The sequence below is a fragment of the Diplotaxodon limnothrissa genome, linkage group LG7 (assembly GCF_057381915.1).
Source record: "Diplotaxodon limnothrissa isolate DT_005_m linkage group LG7, D_limnothrissa_male_GT1.1, whole genome shotgun sequence".
In the NCBI taxonomy this organism is placed as follows: Eukaryota; Metazoa; Chordata; class Actinopteri; order Cichliformes; family Cichlidae; genus Diplotaxodon; species Diplotaxodon limnothrissa.
In genome coordinates, this window is record NC_140602.1 from 31,495,754 (window position 1) to 31,518,524 (window position 22,771).

General features: G+C 41.6%; 1 protein-coding gene across 1 annotated transcript; it reads right to left on the bottom strand.

Moving 5' to 3' along the window:
• Positions 1–324: 324 nt before the first annotated feature.
• eeig1b (estrogen-induced osteoclastogenesis regulator 1b) lies at positions 325–22,752 on the bottom strand. The gene is made up of 12 exons (XM_085359602.1): positions 22,609–22,752; positions 22,078–22,334; positions 9,162–9,282; positions 8,837–8,866; positions 7,214–7,330; positions 7,080–7,126; positions 6,842–7,002; positions 6,630–6,731; positions 6,156–6,369; positions 5,492–5,610; positions 4,097–4,166; positions 325–4,019 (listed from the first exon to the last, which is right to left on the bottom strand). Exons 2-12 carry the CDS (start codon positions 22,248–22,250, stop codon positions 3,974–3,976), a joined length of 1,200 nt encoding a protein of 399 aa, XP_085215728.1. The 5' UTR covers positions 22,251–22,334; positions 22,609–22,752; the 3' UTR covers positions 325–3,973.
• Between the last annotated feature and the right edge of the window lie 19 nt (positions 22,753–22,771).

A 22,771-nucleotide genomic window follows, 5' to 3' on the forward strand; every position in this document is an offset into this window, starting at 1 on the left:
TTATTCTTTCAGTGGCAGAAACAAGCTTCCATATTCTACAAATTATGAAAGCTGTGGATAACATACAGAGCCTAACGACTTTATATAATGATTAGCAGGCTTTTTAATATGATAAACTTCCAATGGTTAACACAATATCGGAGGATTTATAATTAACAGTTTCATTAATCACATTTTATTTAAAATAGTTAACATGAATTTAATGTTATATTAAATAAAAAAAGAAAACTACTTTATTTTCAGCAAAGAAGGACTTTTCTAAGCAATCCTAAACTTTTGAGGAGTAGTGAACCTAACAAAACTCTAGATGTCCCAAGTATCCAGTACTTGCTTACAACTTACTTATACTTTTGCATGACTTGATGCACCAGAAGCTTAAAAAAACTGTCTATTATACAGTACATCCTTTCATATCAGTCAGAGATGCATGGCCGGCATGCACATCTTGCAGCATGAACATAATCACAAATGCACAAATGAGTCCCGTGGGGGGGTGAAGATCTATTGTATACTGTCAGTACTCGCACAACAGAGGCTTTGTGCTGCTGCAGCTGTGGGACTGACCTCACTACAGCCAACACCAGCCCACAGTATCACTGCTAGCTCAACACGCTAAGTCTGCACAAGCCTTGCAAAAGCAATGAGGAAAAAGGAGTTTTATTTTCCTTGTTGCAGCACATGCACAAAACCTAAACTGCCCAAAGCTACAAAATGCAGAGTTCTGACTGAAGTTAATCTTTTTGGTAAAAACACTGCTTTGTTTGTCAGTGTGGAGCCAGAACGATGGCAGGCTATGAGCAAGTAAAACGACATTGATTGTGGTTCCAAAGGTGAATGAGCACCTAAATGGATGGATGCAAAAATAGGCAATGCTAATATTGTGCTTATAGTCATTTTGCCTGCTAACGTCAATTTCTTAGCTTGTTGTGATGTCACTTGTTGTTAAAAAGGGTTTATTTCTTACTTTCTGTTAAATATATAATATTATAACGTTACATATTTTACAAAAATGAGGTAAACACTGATAAGAGTAGTTCCTGTGAGCAAAAAACATTCTGCTCTCATGATGTGCTGATGTCAGTTTTGCATGAAATAGACAATACAGCTCAGAAACCCTGATTTGCTCCTCTGCAGGCTTCCAGAAGCTGACCAGTCATTGGAAAGTTGGCTTATAACAAGAGGGTTCTTATAAAGAGACAGGTGCTTAAACTATTTCTCTTAGAGAGTGGATGAACTGAGGGGCTAGTACCATTAAAAGTGTGGAGCAGTGGAGCAGAGCAGGCCCTCAATATAGATCTCCTGCCTTAAAATGCACACATTCTGGATTCAGCCTATTTGTGTGTACTTAATATCAGAGAAAGGCCAACGTTGGAAATAAAATGTGGCTGAGAAAGGAAGTAAAGCCCCCACAAAACCTCACATTTATGACAGGTTTATGAGATCATTGGAATTTAAAAAGTTAATAAGTACTTAGTAAGTGCAGAGGATGGATGGTTACATATGGCCAGCCATATGAACAAAGGCTCTGCGGGCATTAAGCCAACAGAGATGAAATAAGATATTTAAAAACAGAAGATTTCATGTTGTTTTGGACAACTGTGCCACCTCTGTTTCCTTTTAGTGGTTTCTAATTCGCCTCGGAGAGTTCACATGTGCAAAACAGTGTAAATAAGTAAAAACACAGTGATCAAATAACATTAAAATAACATAAAAGGATAAAAGCTTTAGTTTCAGTTCCAGGCTGATTTTTGCTCAGCCTGAACGAAGAGCGTCTCTCTGGGACTTTTGGGTCCTCATCAAATCCAAAGGCAGAAATATTGACGAGATAGCGTCATAACAGGGGTGAAAGTGATGCTTCAGCTCCTGTTTACTGCCCCTACATGTTGTTCATGACTTCCTTCAAATTTACTCTACCAAATCTATCCAGGGCTAAGTTAGCATTGATTTCTTCTCACACAGAAATGAAATGGGACGTATTGAAAGCACTGAAGGGACAAAAACGTAAGGGGTGTAAAATTCAGAGGAAAAACCTGCAGGACAAGCGCTCGGGGAGCGTTTCCATCAAAACAAACGTGTAGATCGATTTGCTTTTATATTAATATGTGATGCTGTTGGTGAATTTTTCAAACTTAACCTTGAAAAATGAAGCAAAATGTATCCTTGACTAAAGATCACCATTCGTGTTTCTCTTTAAATCTGTCAGAAGTTTGTTAATTTTTTCCCCGTTTATCCTATTACATTTGACAAGATTGCTCTAGTTTTTGCCTGCTTTTTCTCCAAAATTTCCCAGATTAATTCTTGTAAATTGGACAGTTTGTTGTTAATCTATCCTTCTTTTTCTTTCTCAAATTTGCCATTTTTGTCCTGTAAATTTTTCAGTTTGGTCTCATACATTTGTCACTTTTTACCTCTGAATTTTACCCCTGACAAACCTCACGCAGCCTCATACTTTTTCCACATCTCCAATAGCCCTAATACGGCCTTGCAAGTATGACACTTTATCTGAAAGTTGAAAATATATCTATTTAGCATGTGGCTAAAATGCAACCTAACACTAAACCATAAATCTGTCCACTGGTTAAAGGGAAGCTTTCACAGTCTGACATCTTCTGTCCTGTATTTTCTCAGAAACTCTAAAGTCCCAACCAGCTGACAGAAGCACCCTTGTTTCAGTGTCGCACTACAGTTCCCAGAATGCAGTGGTTCCTAAGGTGTTGTTCAAGTAATGTGTGCACAAAGCCCTGGTCAGAGGTTGACTGGGTGTGCTTCTCACTGGTACCAGTGTTCAGTGACTGATTATGTGACAGAGTCAGCAACTTTTATAGACGTCCTCGGGGACTCGTCTGAAACACACCCAGTGTAGCGAAAAGAAGAAAAGCCGAACAACAGAGTGAAAAACTGAAAAAGTCCTGAAGTCACAGAAGGGAAAAATAAAAACTAACCTGAACACACAAATTAGTAATTGATGCTCCCAGCTTAGTGAAGAAAACATAAACAGGTTTTCTCAAATGTCAGCATCACTGATTAATATTTAACAGGTGAATTCTGTCTGAATTGTGGCTCACTTTGAGATTTTCCATGGCCTCGTATATGTTAGGTCTCCCTTGCTGCTGCACTGCACTCATGGACGGATTATGAGAAAACGCGCCTCTGAGCACAAGCCTGACGTAGGAATCAGGATACGTCTTTGTGTCTCTCAGGATGTTTTATGTAACTGTGCAGCTGATTAAAGCAGTTTCAGACCCTTTAGCGTTGTTATAAATTTTTGAATTTTTGCTTAGTATGGTCATTTTATTCCTCTTTATGTTTTATTTCAAATCTCTTTGGGGTTGCTTGGATTTCATTTCATGTTTTACGTTCGACATTTGGAAGCTGTTTTCTGGATCTGCTTTTAGTTATTTTATATCTGCCTCACTGCCAGTTTTGTTACAGTTTGACTGCTGGGTTTACAGGTTAAATTCTAGATTTAGACCCTTAACCTAGTTTCTTTGAGGGCATGAATTACTGATTTCTGTGCATGCTTCCCCCTGGTACTCATCAGGCTCTTCAACATCACATTTAAACCTGATCAACACTTCCTGCAGAAAATGCAAAATAGAGGCTTCCGCCGCTAAAAGACAGGCTACTCCACGAGGAAGAGTTTTACTTTAAAACAGAGGGCACAGTCTAACCAAAAGAGCTGTAACATAACGCGACACACAGAAGCAGGCTGGAGCAGTTTTAAAAGTGCTTAAAACCAGTAAAATTAGAAATGATGACCTTTGTTAGAGGTTAAAAACAGGTTAAAATCAGTCTACTGTCTGAGAAAACACTGTACCCGTGTGTTACACCCGTCCCGCCACCTGATTAAAAACACTAGAAGGCTCAACATCTGCACCACGGTGATCACACATGAAGTTTTGTGCACATGTTTGCACGCACGGAGACAATCGGACGTCAGAGAGACGGCAATGAGGCGAGAGGAGCGTGGGTATCAGTGAGTCTCGATGACCACCGGCTCAAAGATGCCAGGAGTTACTCTGGGAAAAGAACAGAAACAGGTGAGTTTTTATGAAAGATGATCGTCGAGAGAAAGATACGGCGAGTGAGATGATACCTGTTGGCGAGATGCGTCCCGCTGAGGGCTGTGGTCCCGTCTTTGCTGATAAACAGTCTCAAGTTGCTGTCTGAAAAAAATGAGCCCAGAGATGTTACTGCGGTGACGCTCACATGTTGTCCCAAAACCACAGACTGCATATAAAAGATGGACATACAGTAGCCCATTATTTTGCTACAGGGACCATCGTGTCTGTGTGGAGCTCAGACGTGTTATAACTTAAATTTTGAGCTTTTTTAAATTCCTTTTAGTCAAACCTGGTTTCCAGAGTGAGTTTTCTTGTTTCAGTTTAGTTTTACTCAATCTGTTGGGTTTAGTTTGCATGTTTTTATTAAAATGAAGGTGGAAACTTCATTTTAATAAAACAAGGCTTAAAAAGTTCCAAAACGATAATACAGTAAAACTCATCCCCGTATCAGCAAATATTTCCACACCTTTGCCCACAATGACACAATGACTAAAGTTAAAGGGTTTTTTCCAAAACAATACTCTACTTTTTTTCTACTTTTAACGTTTTTTTTTTACAAGTTTTGATTCATGTGAACGGGTATCTAGATGTCGTAGCTGTGTACAGTCACCAGGGGGCGATATCCTAGAGTGTGGAACGTCCAGTAATGAGTACTCAAGAAGACTGAGGTCACAATACACAAAGAATTTATTTGTTGTGAAGTGAAACTGAGCCCACACATACCATCACCGCCATCAGTCCTCGTGCTGCTGGTCCCTCAACACTGATTTCTGAGTTAAATCTGATTGGCCACTCGTTAGTCTTCAAAAAAACATCCGTTTATGTTAAACTGGGTTCAAAACTGGAATTATTTCCACTTTCTTTATAAGAGGATAAAGTCTGTTTTCACACCTGCGCTGTTTAGTCAGTTTAAATCAAACTCTGGGTCTTTTCCACCCTTAGTGTGGCTCACTTGTGCAGGTGAACCAACTCCTCCAAACCCTTTGGAGGAGCAAGCCTTGAGCTAGTTCCAAACTTTGGTGTTTCTCGTACGATGAGAGGTTAACCCAACTTTGCTCTGACTCAACTACAGGTGTACACTGTAACAATGGAAAGTGTAAAAGTCTCAGACACTTCTTAACCAAAATCATCCTGTGAGCTTTGCAGCAGACAGATTAATTATCCTCCTGGACGTTCATGAGGACATCAAATTATAAAATGAGCATCATATTGAAGCCAGTTCAACCTGATTCTCATCAGGACTTCATCGGGAAAGTGATGAGTTCTGTGCTATCTGACATCTTTATGCTGCTGCAGGAGCCGCCCTCTGGTGGCCAACAGGAGGATTTAATGCAAGTTTGACACGTTTCAGAGCCAGAAGCTGATACTGCCTTTGATATTTGTCCTGTGGCTGAAACTAAGTCCAGATAATCGGGACTCTGGCCGACCTTCGTTGTTGCTGCTGTCAAAGTCCTGGCTCTTTACGATCGTGTCCACGATAGCGTCTGCATCGATGCGGGTGTCGTCCACACAGCTGGGCTGCTTCTCCACGGGTTCCTTCTTCCTCCTGTTTGTTGGACCGAACACAAACCAGAGAAAAAGTCACGTCTGAAACACAAACACAGCTTCACAGTGAAGCGCTGACAAATTCATTCTGGAGCTCTGTGGGTTGTAATTCTTCTGTAGTGACACCTGCCCCACCTGTCATTTCACCTTCATGAATCATCTACTGATATCTTACTAATAAAAAAATAAAATCAACATATTAATATTTTTAATCAGTGGGGAGGGGAAAGGGTTTGGCTGCTAGGAGTTGGTTGGTTCCTTGTTAACCTTTTAACTGATATATGCAAATGTGTGCAAGCAAGATGAAGCTGAAAACTGCAGGTCTCCGAGTAGCAGATGTATCGGCGTGTGTGAATTCCAGCCAAATGCTTCACACTCTTCCAGAGAATCTCAGGCATGTAGGTTCACACATGCCTGAGAACCATCTCCGGCCTTTTATCGACGCCATGGAGTCCTGACATGCCTCGCCATGACATCAGCGAGGCTGAGAACATGCAGCGGCAGGTGGGTTTCCTCTGAGGTGCAGCTGTGTGTGAGTCTATCTACCTGGAGGATCTGTTGGACAAGATGGCCACAGCAGAGGGAGGAGGAGGTCTCTCTGGCTTGGTGGGGGTCGCTTGGCGGTGCGGCTCAGTGGGGGTGGAGGGAAGCGGCTGAGAGGGGTGGCCGAGCCCGCAGGAGGTGCCGCTGCTGGAGGAGGTGTTCCTGTGGTGGCTGAGATCGTTCAGGCTGGAGCAGCGAGAGTGACCGGTGCTATAACCTGAGGAAAGGAAAGGAAAGGAAAGGAAGTGGAAAGGAAAGGAAAGGAAAGGAAGATTGATAGGAAGAGAAGAAAGAGGAAACGAATGGGAAGCGGAAAGGAATAAAAATGAGAGGAAGGGGATGAGGAGAGGAACAAAAAAAATAAGTAAAGTGAACAGGGTGGATGAGATAGAAAGGATAGAATGGAAACAGATGTTTATTTGTGTTTATTTCCTTCATGTTTTGCACGTTTGCACGAGGAAGTTAAAGCTCTCTGACCTGATATCTTGCTGTGCTGGCTGGCGTAGCTGGAGCTGCGAAAATGACCGATCTGAAAGACTTCGTCCGGACTGGAGACACTCCCTCCCTCCTCGGGCAGCCCTGCACACACAAACATAGCTCCGGCATTAACACCTCGAACCGTGAAAACATCCTTAGGATCCCTAAAAATACGCTACATTAATCAAGGTACATCTACACCAACGACTTACCTGAGCTGCGCTCTGATGACTGTCGGGGTTTGAAGGACCGAGGTCCCTCCACGATGCCCCCTGGTGGCTGCAAAGTGGCGTCAGTGCTCTCCCCCTTACAGTCCAGCTGCAGGTTGGGGTCCTCATCCCCGATGGAAATGGATTTGGCCGTACTGGGAGGCCTGGAAATATAATTTATGTGTTACAAAGAAAGCTTTAATTGTTACATGTGTTGCTCAGACAAATTGAAGGAGCTCACGTTTTAAAGCAGGGATCCCCCGACAGAAGGGTCATCCCAATTGTTACCTATAAAAAAAAAAAAAAACAGATGTGTTACTAGACCTGAGCACTAATCAGGTCAGTGTGTGTGTGTATGTGTGTGTGTTTTCCTGCCTTGAGAATAGAGTTGTCTTGCCGAGTGTTTTTGGTGTCATAGCCCTCCAGGATGCAGCAGCGGACAGTCGAGCCTGAACCAGCAAACTCGGAAATGTTGAGATCAGCAAAACCCAGCTGGAGACAGACAGACAGACAGACGTCAGAAAGCAACAGAAAATGAAAAAGCCATGTTGTAACGACCACGGTCTCCATCAGGTGTGGCTCATGGGCTTTTAATTTGTTCCCCTCACAGATCTGAAGCAGCAGGACTTCTTCTTCTTCTACCACTTGGTTAAAAATATTTGTTTTTGTCTGCCGCTGACAATCCATGCCCTCATGTAAGGAAGTCAATGAAGGAAAATAGGAGAGAGTGACTTAATGTGCAAGTCAATGACCTCCTTTAACCTCCTCACTCACTGTTTTCTGCCCACTCAGCTCTACTTCCTACTGGATGGGCCACAGCTCGTGGTGGATTGCATGTGTGTGAGTTTACACAAACAGCAAAAGTGCTGCTGCACATTCTAATTTCTGCTTGGACTGAATCTGAAAATATCATCAATATTTGTCCCAGACCAAATAAATAGTTGTTCCTTCACTCAGCCTACAAGCATGCTTTTATCTGATTGGTCTGTCTTTCCCACAGTTTGTCACAGGAAACAAACAAAAAGAGGCACAAAAGCCCAAAACTACAAAGAGGTTTCAATCAGTAAAGGAGGAACTGAATAATTACAAAGAAGAGCAAAACAAAAATATGTAAAACAACTATGAGGTGCAAAAAAACTGGATGCAAACCAACAGTAATCAAATAAAAACCAATGCTTGTCGTTTAAGAGGTGCATGAAGCTACAGAGATGCACAAAACAACCCTAAAGATGCACAACAACATCCAAAAAGTAATTAAAAGACTTAAAAGTACATAACAAAAACGAAAGAGGCATAAAACAACCCAAAGGAAACACTAAACCTTTCAGAGCCACTAAATGAACCCAAAGGTACACAAAGGAACCTTAAGGAGGCACAAAACATAGACACACAAACTACCCCAAATAGACCATTAAACCACCAAAGAGGCAAACAATGACCCCAAAGAGACACCAAACAACCCAAAAGAAGTACAAGAAAACCTCAAATGTGCATAAAACCACCTCAAGGAGACAGAAAACCATCCAAAACAACACCAAATAACCTCAAAGCTGCCAAAACACTTCAAAGTGTAACTGAATCAAAACCAAAACTGCACGAAAGAATCAAATAAAGGCAAGAAATAATGGCGAAGAGCCATAAAACAACCCCAGGGAAACATTAAACCCCAAACAGATAAACACACATATTACTCAGCATAGAGGGAGCCCTGCAGTCAACATGCGGATATAAAATGGCTCTGCAGTGAGGTGACAATATTCCCGTCATTCATCGCAGCTGCTGTAGCTCAAACAGCTGACTGTAACCTACATGAGCAGACAGTAAACAGTGTTTTACTGGCTACTGCTTATAGTCATCACCCTATGACTGTCCCGTCACATGTCTCTGTGAGATGAAGACTTTACTGTGTTTAATGCACTGTAAATCTGTGCACTATAACGTTTATGAGTCCAACAGTTCATCCAACAGTTTTAGGACATAAACAGGTTATAAACTCACCTTTGAGAAGGCCTTTCCTCCTTTGAGCTCCTGTAGAGACACAGAAACACAGAAACACTGGTGATTCACCCTGCTGACCACTCATAACGCGTCACATGGTTCCAGTATGGAGCTGAAAGTGGGACAGGTGCAGGCGTCACCTTTGAATTAAGGAGGATACTGCTCGCCTGAAAAGCTTGATGAAGCAGTTCATTAAAAAATTTAGCGTCAGCTAAATGTTCCCACAGAGCTAATTTTCTGCAATAATCTAAAAACAATTGTTTGGCCTTGTGTTGAGGTAATCAGGCACTCTATGTCCCAGAAGAGCATGGGAGTTGTAGTTTACCTTGCGTACAGACACTCTGCAGATGCAGGGGTCCAACACTCCACTGATCGGATTGGCGCTCATCTTGCACACAAAGGAGAACTTCTTCCTCCATCGGACGGAGTTCTGCTGCACCTCCTCCCTGCAAACACACACACAGATGTACCTGCTGTAGTTAGACTGTCACACAGTTTACAGTGTAAACAGGTGTAAAGAGTAAATCCTGGAATTTATACTATAAATGTTTGCACCTTTACCTCAATTCACCCCCCCACCCCCCACCCCCCTACAAGCCAAACTGCAGAGAATTAAGGCTTTAATCGGACTTCTTAATATACACATAGTTGTGCTTCACTTCACCTTCACTTCACCTGCTTGGACTTTGTCCAAGCAGCTCAAATATTATCATCTTTATGATTTTATCTTTGGAGACCTTCATTTGAATAGATAGATAAAATCAAAGTGTTAGAGACTGTGGGAAACACAGCAAACCTGTGGCAGTGGCATGTATTGCTGTGCCTTCCTGGAGGAGCTGGACTACCTGTGAAACCTCTGTAGAGTCCAGGTATCGCCTCGTGCTACCAGCAGCGACACTGATGCTCACTGAATGCAAAACGAGTGAAAAACAGCCAGAAAAGATGAGGAGGGAAAAAGCATCAGTGGCCCCCACATGTAAAACCATTCCACCCTCCAAATCGATATCCCAGAGGTTTAACTGATGTGATGCTTTACTCTGATTAAAAAGCATTCCAGCATTATTCGGTTTGTCCGACAGAATAATGTAACCCCAGCCTTCATCATGCAGGGGAAAACAAACAAGGCTGCAGCGGATTTATTGGCCCATTAGCACAAAGTGAACTGTGGGTATTGTAACAGCTGGTGAAATATGCTGGAGGCTGAGCATGTGAAAGAGCAAATGTGTTTATATTAGAAGTGTTATTATCTTCAGGATCAATAGGACGACACGGACTGTTTTCTCTGGCTGTTTTTCTAGAGAACGTCCTCGAGACCGAGCAGCTGATGGCCCAGATGATCTCATCCCGGGACGTGGCACGTCAGACTCTGCTGAGGGGGTTTCCACTTGCTCTGATTGGAAACAGATTTGGTGTTTATCTGCATATTGTTTTTATTTCTTGCCCTCACGCTTTCCAGTCGAACAGCACTATAGGTGTCGTAAATAACTTAAAATATAAGCCAAAGCAAAGGGGCGAAAACAGGGTTGGACAAACTGTACAAACTCTGATGCAACACAAAGAAATCCTGTAAGAAAAGACAGTCTTCGATATCTGTGCTGCAGGGTTTGGTGAGTGCATGACATAGGGTTTAGTGATATGATTCTCACATGGATAACCTGGAAGGGCCACCATTGATCTGGTTAATTAACAGTGCAAATATGTACATTTTACAGCTTGGGGACCTTTACATGGTTTCCAAAAATTAGGCCTAAGGGGACACATTATTGTAGAATGAACCTGCTGGGACAGAAATGCACTTTTCCTGCAGCTGCATGTCTGAGAGTCTACAAAAACAAAGCCCACCTCTATTTTTTGTGTTTAACTACAGTAGTTTAGCTTTGCACCTGTGAAGTGAAGCCACAGCTGCCCACACTGCCCCTCCTGTGCAGACACGCTGTCAACCTACAAAGAGGAAGAATCTGCAGCAGTGTAAACTAACACTAAAGCAGTCAATGAATTGAGCTCACTTTTCTGCACGCAGTCCATCCGTCTGCATGCCGGGCTTGTCTCAACCTGAAAGTTAAATTCTGCTGTTATCTCTCCCTGCATCGCTCATGTCAAAGGAAACGCCGCATGATTTGTCCACTTACACAACATACACATATGCAGACTCAGCCGGCTGCACTGCTGAGAACAGATAGTCCTGTAATTTTGCCCTTTGGAACATGCAAACCATGCAGCTCCAGCCGATCCTTCCCTACATTTTATGTACACCAACACACATCTCTAACATATCTGAATTGCAGCTCTCTGAGTTGTTTCCAAGATGGACATAGCCACCACAAATGTAACCTTTTAGCCACAATACAGAAGTGGCCATATTTGGAGGGGGTGGAGTTATCAGCTAGCTAGCCTGGTTAGTATGGAAATGCACAAGGTTTACCAGAAGGTGCAAACCACTGGTTACACTCAAGAACAGGACAATCAGATCAGACTCTGGTGGAAAAAATCTAAACGAGTCATAATGGATCTGGAAAATATATATTTTTATTTTATTATATTGATGAAACCAAGATTAACTTGAAAAGTTTGGAAAAGGAGAAAAACACGATTATGATCTGAAGTACACCACATCATCTGTCAAACATGGTGGAGGGAGCGTTATGCCAGTGGACCCAGGTCACTGGTTTTACTGATGAAGCAGCAGGATGAATTAATACTAAGACTCTGCAAAACTCTCCACATAGAGCTTCACAGTGCAAACAAGAGCATAGGTACACCCGAAAGGCAAGTGCTATAACTGAATTGGAGATTATGTATCGGAATTTCAGGAGCGGGACCACGCCTCCAAACGCGCTCATTGGTGTCATCTATATAGGTTCCCCCAGTTCCGCAAACTGTTCATTCTCGTTTATGTGCCCCGCCCTCCCTCCCTCCTTGTTCTCAATTCTTTAACTTCTTCACTCCTATTTAGTACATGAGGATCTGTCAGGCCCGGGAGCCGTCGCCAGTCCCCTTCGAGGCCTTCCCCAAACCACAGCTCTATTCATGTCCAAGCATTCACCTTTACCTACTAAAACACTGTCAAACCTAAAATGAGGACGTGGGCCCAGCTAGTGAAATTGTTTTTTATGGTCATCTTTGACCTTGGGCGCTAACAATGAAAGTCAGTGTCAAGCCAACCAAAGTACTCATGTTGAGTTTTTACTGATTTATTGACATATTTGATGTGACCATGACCCAGTTTTTGAGCTGTTATTGGTATCTACCATCACACAAAATTGGAAAATCATATCATGAAAACTGTGCAGGCTAGACTGCTAACAAACACACAAACTGCAAAAGCAACTCTAGAGATTCTCAATGCACAGACAAGGAACAAGCCAGTCGCCTGATCTCAGTCTAACAGAGCAGTTTTCAGTTATTATATGCAAAACTACAGAGAGACACAAACAAGCAGCAACGGAAGGTGGCCACAATAAAGGCCTGGCAGAGCATCTGGTGAGGAAACACAGCATTTCATGACATGCATGGGTTCCACACTAATTTTGATCCTCTGTCAGTTAATACTTGTGTTGAACCCTTAGAAATAAAGGTTTGCACTTCAATCACATCTTGATTGTTTGGTTCAAAAAATAATCTAACTGCGCTGACTTGCATCAAAATCCTTGTACCCTTTAGATTTTTAAGTCTTAGAATCAGTTTGTTGGCCTTTAGCGCTAACAGAGGGAGCTGGAAACAGTCTTATCTTTTTAAGTTGTGTTATTGTTCAGATATTGGTAATGATAAGAGTTTTATACATGAAAAAAATGTAGCTAAGAGACGCACAGTAGCATTTTATCTATTATTAAGGCCCGCTGAGGTTTAAAATCCCTATACATCGACTACGTGTGATACAAAAGCTAAACTGTTTAAAACGTCACTCCAACTTTAGACAAACAGGAAATGAAAAACAGATAACACTGCATGCTGGGACATGTCATTACTAATTTCTTTGGTATTTTATGCCGTTTCTGTCCTCTATTTTCTTGCTAATAATTCTGAGTAACAGCCCCAGAGAGAAACACACACTGTGTTACATAACTTTTACTTTTTTGTTTGCTTTAATGCAATCCATGATAAGTACATGACTCAGTATCTGAGGCATTCTTTTCCCACGTTAGCTTTATCGCTGGAACTTTTCCTACTTCACTTATCTGAAGGGTGACCTGAAATGTGCAACTCATGAAACTCTCGGAGGCGGCCGGCTGCCTGACGGAGGCAGGAAACGGTCAGACTGGTTCTGCAGCTTCTATTCTTACAGCCCGTCCGCCCTCACAAATGCACCTTTGTACGACAGGTAGATACAAGCACAGGTCACATGGTCACTTTGTCACAACTATGGAGAGTGGAGCAACAAAATCTAAGTAAGTTCAGAAAATACAAACACTTAGAATGACACATTTCAGTGCATTATATCTGCATCCATGCAGCATCTGAATTCAAAACAAAATTGCGCTGCAGTCCTTTTGATGCTTTAAAGTCATCTTAAATCACACAGAGACTGGAAGCAATCAGTCAACATGTCTAAGTTTTAGCCATGTTTAAAAGGAAAGACGGTCCGTTAAGAGATTCTTCGGGGACCAGGCCACTCTCCACACCCTGCACAAAATTCATGATTACAGAGTCATTGACACATTTAAGGACAAATCTATGGCTGCTCTGACACTTATCATATAAAAACAAATAAAGTATTTATGGCTCAAGTGAAAATACAAAAATACACTAAAATCTCTCTCACATCTTCAGTGCATTTGTCATGTCTGAATGAGAGGCCATGAGTAGGATTAATTGCATATCATTTTGTTTTTCTTGATTTTTGACATCAAATTTGTGACATTGTTTTGAGTTTCTATGTGTGTTCACTAGGTCTACCTCAAAAAAAAAAAGATTTGATGTCAGTGGTGAAATACACATGGATAAGTATATAAATCTAGATTTTACTCTAACTGTTGTGCTGCATGTAAATCGTTTCTTTGTGTGGTTTTTACTATGAGACAGTTTCTGTGTACAATGAGGCAAATGAGGCATTACAGATAGCCTGGAAAGGCCTTGTCTCCACTGCAGCTTGTTTGGTTACAAACTGCAGGAAGTGCTGCTACAACTGTGTTTGGGTTCAAAACCTTTACTTAACCAGCTCTCCCTGATTACTCTCTGTCGTTGTTTTCTGGAGAAAGAATCTGAGGAATGAGGCTGAGTTACAAATGAGCGCAACAAACACACACACACACACACACACACACACACACACACACACACACACACACACACACACACACACAAACCCTGACCTTCTGCCCTGCCATAACTTTTTTTTAATCATTTAAAGACAGCGTGACAGGTTGTGTATGTGTGTGTTTGGGAGTGTGTTTGCATGACCTGGCAGAGTGTGATGTATAAGTTGTTATATAACAGCAGGCTGTGGTTAGCAGATGTATTTCGAGGGTGGTGGCAGCTTTAAGGTGGGATAGACTCAGGCGGTGATATATTGAGCTGCTCCCAAATGTGCAAGTCTGTACCTCAACTTTGTGTTAGGGAATGTAAAGCACAACAAAAAGGGTAGAGTAACAAAGTGAGCCGGTATTAACCTGTGGAGCCCATCCCAGCACTGAGGTAAACAATGGATGGGTCTCCCTTCCCTTTTTTTCTGTCACACATATGCTGTTCCACTGGTGGATGTTCATGTCATCCATCCATCCTATTCAGTAATCCCAGCTGGTATAGTTTAAGAGGCAGGGTAGACTTCAGCAGGTGACTAATCCATCAAAAGACTAACACAGAGAGAGAAACATTCAGAACCACCAGTTAACCTTACAAGCATGTGTTTGGACTGTGGGAGGCCAGAGTACCACTACCACAAACAGGCCGCTAACCAGTCAGTGGATTCAAACTATTGTGACACTGCTTCAGCATACTATCTATTTTCACGTTAATGAAGTTTTTAATTGTGAGTTCAGTGTACGTAAAAGTAATCCCTGTGAGCCAAAACCTCAGTTTTAGTCCGTTGGTCATGTATGATGTCACAGTGAGAGGGTACGTTGAGGTCTTTTTCACAGTAACAGGAGAGTAGAGTGTGAACTTGATGATGGATAGGGGCTGTTGTGGTGAAGAGAGAGCTCAGTATAAAAGCAAAGCTGCAGCTTTATCGGTCAATCAACATTCCTACCCTTACCCATGCATACGAGTTCTGGGTACTGACTTAAGGAATGACACAAGATACAAGAAACTCTTGTATACACAAAGTGTGGTAGGACTCTCACTTGGAGACAGAGTGAAGAGTTTAGTCATTAGAAAGGGCTTCAGAGCAAAGCCACTGCTTCTCCACATTGAAAGAAGCCAGTTGAGGTGATGCGGATGTGTTTTGAGGAGGAGGCCTTGGGGCAGTCCCAGGACTCACTGCAGAGATTATATTTGTCTGGCTTGGAAACAACTTGGTCTTCCTCTAAATTAGCTGGAGGAGGTAGCCAGAGTGAAGTTTGGGCTGCTGTTTGGCTCTGCTTAGGCTGCTATACCTGTGACCCGAATTCAGATAACTGGCAGGAAATGGTCAAGTAGCTGAAAAGATGGATGGATGGATAAAAATTGTCTTAAAGAGGGAGGAGCTAGAGAGCAGATTTTAGACAGCAGATGAACTGAGCGTCAGCCTAAGAACAAACATAGTCTTATTATGAATTGTGAATCATGCATAGCTACTCTGACACATTCCATCACAAGAATATGGAGCTGGAAATTAGCGAGTTATCAACGTATTTTTTCCACGTGCAGGTTTCCATCATCATCATCCTGAAAGGGAAGTGCAAAAACCAAACAAAAAGTCTAGATGTTTCTTGGCTATTAAACTATATCCTTCCAAATACCAGCACGACCTCTCTAGCCTCATAATATGGGTTTGTAAGACAGGACCCTCTTGGAAGCCAATGTCAGCAGATCAAGGGAACAATGCAGGTGTGTCCTAAGGTGGGATGTAGACAGTAGTCTATGTCCCACCTTTTCTAGTAATCAAACTAGAAGCTTTTCTCCATAACAGCTATCATTATCTCCAAACAAACCAACCAACAGACAGTCAACCAGGAATATTCTGAGAACACTTACAGGAATAATAATTTTAAAGAAAAATCCCATGTGATGAACTTGATGCATGGTTTCAGCCATATTTCTGCTCTGAAAGTAATAAACCAACACATGAGTGTATTTACAGTGCTCTATAAAACATTAAACAAAGCCTCATCCAGGCCCGCAGTATTTCATACATTTTCACTGTTTAACAGGCCGTGCACAAGTGCGAGATTGGCACAACCTGATTATACATCTTATGGTATCAGTGCAGTGATGCAGGGAGTACTCTGGGTTTTCTGAGAATCTAAAGAGACTTCCAGATCTTAAAACAGAAAAGAGGAACTGAAGAAACAATCTAAAGGCAGAGGTTTGTTAACCACATCCTTTAAAAACCATGTTAATTATAAAAGGTACCTGTTTTACAGCACACAACGCATATATCATCTACGAACAGCAGTCATGATAAATGACTAAGCTTGGCCCCAGAATGCTAAATTCCTTTTTCCAGTACTTTTTTTTTTTACCGTTGCATGTTTCCGTGTATGTCTCTATTTAAATAAACTTCCCAATTCCAGCCGTATTTGTAGGAACTTTAAAGTTTGTTGTATTCCAGCAGTTTGAAGCACACCTGACGCTGAGCATTCAAACAAAAAAACGACTATTTCTAGTGAAGCCAGACAGCAGACCAGACAGCTCACACTTCCCTTTTTTAAGGAGTACTTCTACTAGAAACCCTGCCTCCTGAGGTTTCCTCACAGCACTGTATGCTGGAGACCACAGGCTAAAAAGTAGCTGTGGGACAATAAATTCAAGATTTATTAATTAATTAAATTCATATCAAACTGAGCCTTAAAGAAGCTGATATGTTTTCATGTGTTTAAGAGAAGCGTTTTCTTGTTTACCTTTCTGCTAGTCCTTCTCTGTTTTGTCAGCATTTTGGTCTTCTTTACTTGGGTTGATCGTACTGTAATCCCATTCCAAGACAACCAACGACACAAGAACTTCCACTTGGTCACTTTTCTAGATAAACCATTTATCCTCATGTTTATATGCAAAAGGAAAGGCTCTAACCAGCAAGCACTCAGCTTAGCTAAAGACTGGAAACAGAAGAAAGTTTGTCTGTTCAACAGTCATGACTTTTTGGTAATTTTTTGGTCATTTTTATTTCAACATGTGAACAATATACAGGTACATTTAGAAATGAAAATAAGAGAGAGAAAAATACTATACAAAATACATTAAAAAAAAAAAACGTTCTGATTAATTTACATGTTGAAAGGGAGTGGGAACTTTTTGCCAAGTGACCTGAAAAGATCTGGAACTAATCCTGTCAATAGATGAATCCAACATGAAACACCTCACTTTACATTTATCTGTTTGTATAGATAAAGCAAACGAGACATGATAAAATAGTTATAACAAAAGGCAGCCAACACAGAAGTGGCAAAATCTGCAGTTCCTCTAATGTCCACTGGAGGCTTACTCCAAAAGTGAGTCAGTCCACATAGACTCCAAAGTTTAAATGTCCAAATTTACAGCAGAAATCAGCATGTTTGCATCCTGATATAAAATAAAATAGTTTAGCCTCTATAGATAATCTTCCCCTTTGATAAATCTGTGCTCGGGTGACAGAAACTTTATGGAAAGTTTACACATGCAGCTTGCTGAACCAAAGTAGCATTACCTGCTAATAGCTAATAACTACAGTAAACATCCTATTTCATCTCTATGGATGTCACAGAAACTTCAAACCTTAAGTCCACAAATCAGCAAATGCTGTTCTTATATACAGTCTGTGGTTATATTTACGAGCTTTCATGGTGCTTCTAGGTATAGCTATCCTTTTTTTAAGCATTTACCATGCTTTTGGCTTTCATGCTAAGGAAGTGCCTACCAGCTTTTAGGCAACAATTCAATTCAGTTCAATTCAATTTAGGTCTATTCACATAGCAGCAAATCTTAAAGATACTTTAGGGCATTTTAAATGAAATACAGTGTATTGGGAGTACCACTCCAGGTCAATGGTGTGGAGATATTTGGAGCCTGCTGCAGTGTAAAAAAAATGAATATGTGGTCAGGTGCATAACAGGCCTCAAAAAGATAAAGAGGTAAATTCACTCTCTTATCAGCAGTAGACAGCATGGCTGTTTTATCTCAGTGAAGCTGAAAGTGCCAAAAGATTTGGTGCCTTTGCAGATTGTAGGAAAAACAAATCTGTGAATATAAAGGTATGTCTCGGTGTTGGAGTATTAACCTTGTAGGCTACAGAGGAATGCCTGAACAACACTGAAGGACCCTGCTGATAAAATCAGCCACTTGCTGTGCTGTGGAGCTGGAGGTCTTCAATAAATCAGTTGTTTGTCGATTGTGCAACACTGGCTGAAGTCTCGGGTGACGCCTGTTTTCCATTGTTTAAAGTACAAGAGAGGAATTTCTTTAAATGTGAGCTTGACTTGGTTCTTGGCAGCTGATAAACAGCACAAACAGATAACCGTTTAATTTCCAGTCAAAGAACAAAGAACAAAGAGTAACTGATAATCACGCACAGTGCATCCCTAATGGCCTTCAAGTACAAGACGTCCCTGTATAATTGGTAAGGAGTTCAAAGAATCAATAACAGTGTAGGATTTTTAGCTTCTGAGCACAGAGGCACACCTCTGTGAGAGAGGATGCATTCAAAAACCAGCAAACACAGAAAGAAAGAAAAGTTATGCGAGCAAAAACATGCCTCACAAAAGGACAAAAGCACGGATCGGACTGGACTGATGCTCTCCCTTCTTCAAGTACACCTCCACAGGTATTTACTTGGTGAGCAATGGACTTGATATAATGCCAAAATACAAATACGCTCCACACATGTACAAATGTGCGATAAAATGGCCCATTCATGGCTACTCTGATTCATGATGAGTGGATTATGTGATTGTTGGACGGTGGTTGATATTACTCAGCCTATTCTTTGGAAATGAATGTGGGAGGCTTCCTTGAGCTCCTCGCACGCACCAGGTTGGCCTTCACCTGCTCAGGGTTAGGCTCAGATCCACGTCTACTACTTTTTATATGCAATTTTTACATATTTGTTACACCTAAAGGTTATCATGAAAAAACTTTAAGGTGAAAATGCATGCAAGAATCCCGTGGCAGGACTCCAAGAGCAGTCATTTTCTTCACCATTTTCTTTTAGTGGGCAGGTGTTAGGTGTACATTTAATGGCTTTACTGTCCTGTCCGGTGTCTACCTCATCTCACCAGGACAGGACCGAGTCACTCTATTACTCTAAATTGGTCAAGCAGTTAATAAGATCTCTCTCCTAGTCTAGTCAAATGCAAAATTATGTACAGGAATGTTGTTGTGCTGTCCTTTTAACAATTGGAATGAAATGAAACAAACAAAACACTCTCCACCACTGAGTGAAGAGTAAGAAACTCTTGACCTCTTTCTCTGGAGACTCTGACCTTTCCTCCTGAGCTTGCCGATAATGACACTGACCCCGGGGGCATCATGGTGTTTATGTCACTGACGAAGGCTGAGAGGTGATGGCTGTGAAAGGCCAGATAAGTAAGTTTCCCATGAAAAACACAATGATTCAAAGCTTACACGCTGGTATAAGTAAGTAGCGTAAAAGTCCGGCAATACAAGCTTGTGGATGCCAGTGAATTTGATTTCAAGAACAAAGACATTTCCATTTGTTTTGGCTGTTGAAAGGATTGATTGACATTCATTTCTTGACCTCTATTCTGCATGGAAACACCGGCAGCAGCCGTGCAGCTTTTGCCATCACATTATGACCAGTTTTGACGTCAGTGATAACATCGCTGATTCTGCCATGTTTGCAGGATACACATCAAGGGCCAGACCAATGCAGTCTATTGACATGCTTAAATTAACCCAAAGATAAGATATCCATGTTAATAATGCTACATACTTAGGCCACGTATGCTCCTTTGTTTACTGTTTGCAGTGTTTTGATTTTACTGACCTACATTAATGTGTTACTGATGCACAGTATATATGCATGACATTTATATGCGGTAGGATAAACAAGCCCTCCTTCTTTGGGCTTTTGGCAGCAGGAACAGAATATGTCAGATTATTATTGTTTATCTGACATGTTTTCCGTCACCTCATAGGCTGGGTCCTGATAGTGGTTTGATAAGGGCTACAGCGGGAAGATGTGCTATGAAAACCTCAAAAAAACTAACACTAGTGCACGCTTCATTGCAGGTTCTGATTATTTCATTCTGTAAGTTCAGAATAAATTGGTTTTTTGCCCATACATACAATCAGGGATTCAAAAGGAAAGTCTGACTTTTGAAACTACAGTCAAACAGTGCTTTAAAATAAAAGCCTCCAATCCAAATATTTGTATGAATATATTTGTACAATAACATTTCTGTCCTGTTGCTCTGTTGTTTGTCTTGCAGTCTTAATGCACCACCCATTTACATTCACAGGGAAGTTAGGTAACTGTCATACATGAATACCTGGAACTCAGAGTAACAGTTATTTGCATGCAGTAAACATGCTGACTCGGCGTTCTCTCAGTTCACTGCAGCACTGGCCTGCAGATTTTACAGATCACTTTAAAGGGTTTTTATCCACCTGGCCCAGATATCTGTCTGAACCTCTTGATGCTCACTCTCTGTTTCCAGGTCAAAGGTTCAAAGTCTCAGTGTTAAAGTCTTTCCTCTGTGTTTCTTTATGTCATTCTGTCCATCTCCCCCTCAACTCGGCGTATTTTTAGCATGTCACTGTCTTCTTCTGTCTTTTCCAGCTCTGCTATAAATCAAGACTGGATTAAACCTGTTCGTTTACTGCCCCTGACCTCTAATCTGTTTTTTCCACTTTCAGTATCCAATCAGAAGAGTTAGAAAATGATTCACCCTCATAGAGTTTTTATGAAGGGGGAAATTATCCACAGAGGCCAAATCAGTTTTTTATATCATGTTTATTTCTGCTGGACACTGTAACACAGGAGTCTACAGAGACTGTCTCACTTTTTCAGCCCCAGAGGCTGCATCTTGGATACAACCCATTGTGTATCCACTACAGTGTTTTATTTCATTTGTTTAACCCACACAGAGAAGCAGAATAATAAAGAAGGGGTGTGGTTTGATGGAGAGTTTTTGGCGGATTTAATTCCTGACCAAACCAGTTTGGATCATTTCAGGTCGCCAGGCTGTTGGACAGACAAGCTTTTCTGCTATCACCTGTTCACTATACAGTCTCACCTTTTATATGTAAACATGAGGTGAAATGTTCTACTCAACTATCTCAAATCTTTCAATAGCAACCTCAGCTGCTCAAAACTGATGTAAACCTGGAAGACCCACAAACTCCAACTCCTCTAATGCCCACCTGAGGCTGGCTCCAGCGGTTAATCAGTCCCCATACACTCCCATGTTAAAAGGTCCAAATTTACAGCAATTCAATTCAGTTTGATTTATATCGTGCCAAATCACAACAACAGCCACCACAAGATGCTTTATACTGTAAGGTAAAGACCCTACCTACAATAATACAGAGAAAACCCCAATAATCAAACAACTCCCTATGACAAAGCACATATTGACAGTGGGAAGGAAAAAATCCTATTTAACAGGAAGAAACCTCCGGCAGAACCAACCATCTGCTGTGACAGATGTTGGGGGCAGAAATTTAAAAAAAGTAAAGATTTCCAACTTAATAACAAATGTGCGGGAGGAGAATTTATTTACAGCCATCGTTTAAATATATAGTCTATGGGGGAGTGACTCATTTTTGGAACCTGAAGTGGCCGTTATAGGAATCCACTACACTGGCATCATTTTCCAGCCTCTGACGTTATCGCTCCTCAGTCCCCTTTGCCCAGGAGCCCTTCAGCAAACTAACAACACACCACTGCACCACCCCAGAGATGAGCCAAAAGGACCAAAGGGTGTGTTACTTCTGGGTAAATCCCAGTGTGAGTGTAGTGAAAGGTGGAGTTGGGAGACTTTCCAAGCACAGCCAAGGGTGAAGTAACACATGGCTGCCAGTTTAAGGTCTGTTAAGGCTCATCTGAGGTGGAAAACCCGGCAGAAACAGAGGCAGAGCGGAGACAGACTCGAAGAGGGATTACATTTACAGCAGTCAGTTCATGCAGTGCAGCTTTCAGTGGTTTACAACGAGGAAGGTGTCCTACATACCTGGACGATAAGATGGCAAAGTCCCCACCATCAACCAGGCGGATCTTACAGAAAAGCACTCCGTTCACAAAAGGCACCGCTGTCAGCTCCTCCAGAGTGAAGTGCACCTGAAACTTGAACTTCTTCTTCTTCATGAGGAAGGCCATGGTGCCCAGCTGCTGGAGGGTGCTCATGGTTGAAGATGAATGAACAACAACAAACACTCGGGCTTTAAAGAGGAGGAGGAACAACCTTCTTTGCTTTTAGGTTAATCATTTCTGAAACAGAAAGAGAAGAAGAAAGTCTCTCGCTTTCATTTACAGGTTTTTAGAACTGGAAATATCAAGTTTAATGATTTTTTTTCCTTCTCCACAACACAAAAATATCCCTTAAATACAATTTAACGCACTCCTAACTGACGACTATGTGATTTTAAACACTTTCAGATGTGTGGACTTTTTATTTTTGTGCCTCTCTAACATTATCAGACTCTCGCGGTGAAAAAAGCTGCCACGCAAACACCCACACCACTCCGCACACACACAAGCTTACCGCTCCGACGATCAGCTGCTCCACGTGCATGGTTAAAAAAATAAAAAGCCCACAACAGCACAGCTGGACACCGCTGCAGAGGACTGGGGTCTGGGTGGTTTCTTCCAACACACCAACTTTCCCCTCCTGCTGCTCACACTTCGACAGGCGGTGAGTCTGAGCG

Bases quoted from the DNA above. Each gene is read 5' to 3' on its own strand.
- eeig1b (XM_085359602.1), bottom strand. From the start codon at position 22,250: ATGAGCACCCTCCAGCAGCTGGGCACCATGGCCTTCCTCATGAAGAAG. The intron at 4,167-5,491 runs GTCGGCCAGAGT...CATTTTTTTCAG, and splicing joins TGACAGCAGCAACAACGAAG to ACAGCAACTTGAGACTGTTT. The intron at 4,020-4,096 runs GTATCATCTCAC...TTCTTTTCCCAG, and splicing joins GGGACGCATCTCGCCAACAG to AGTAACTCCTGGCATCTTTG.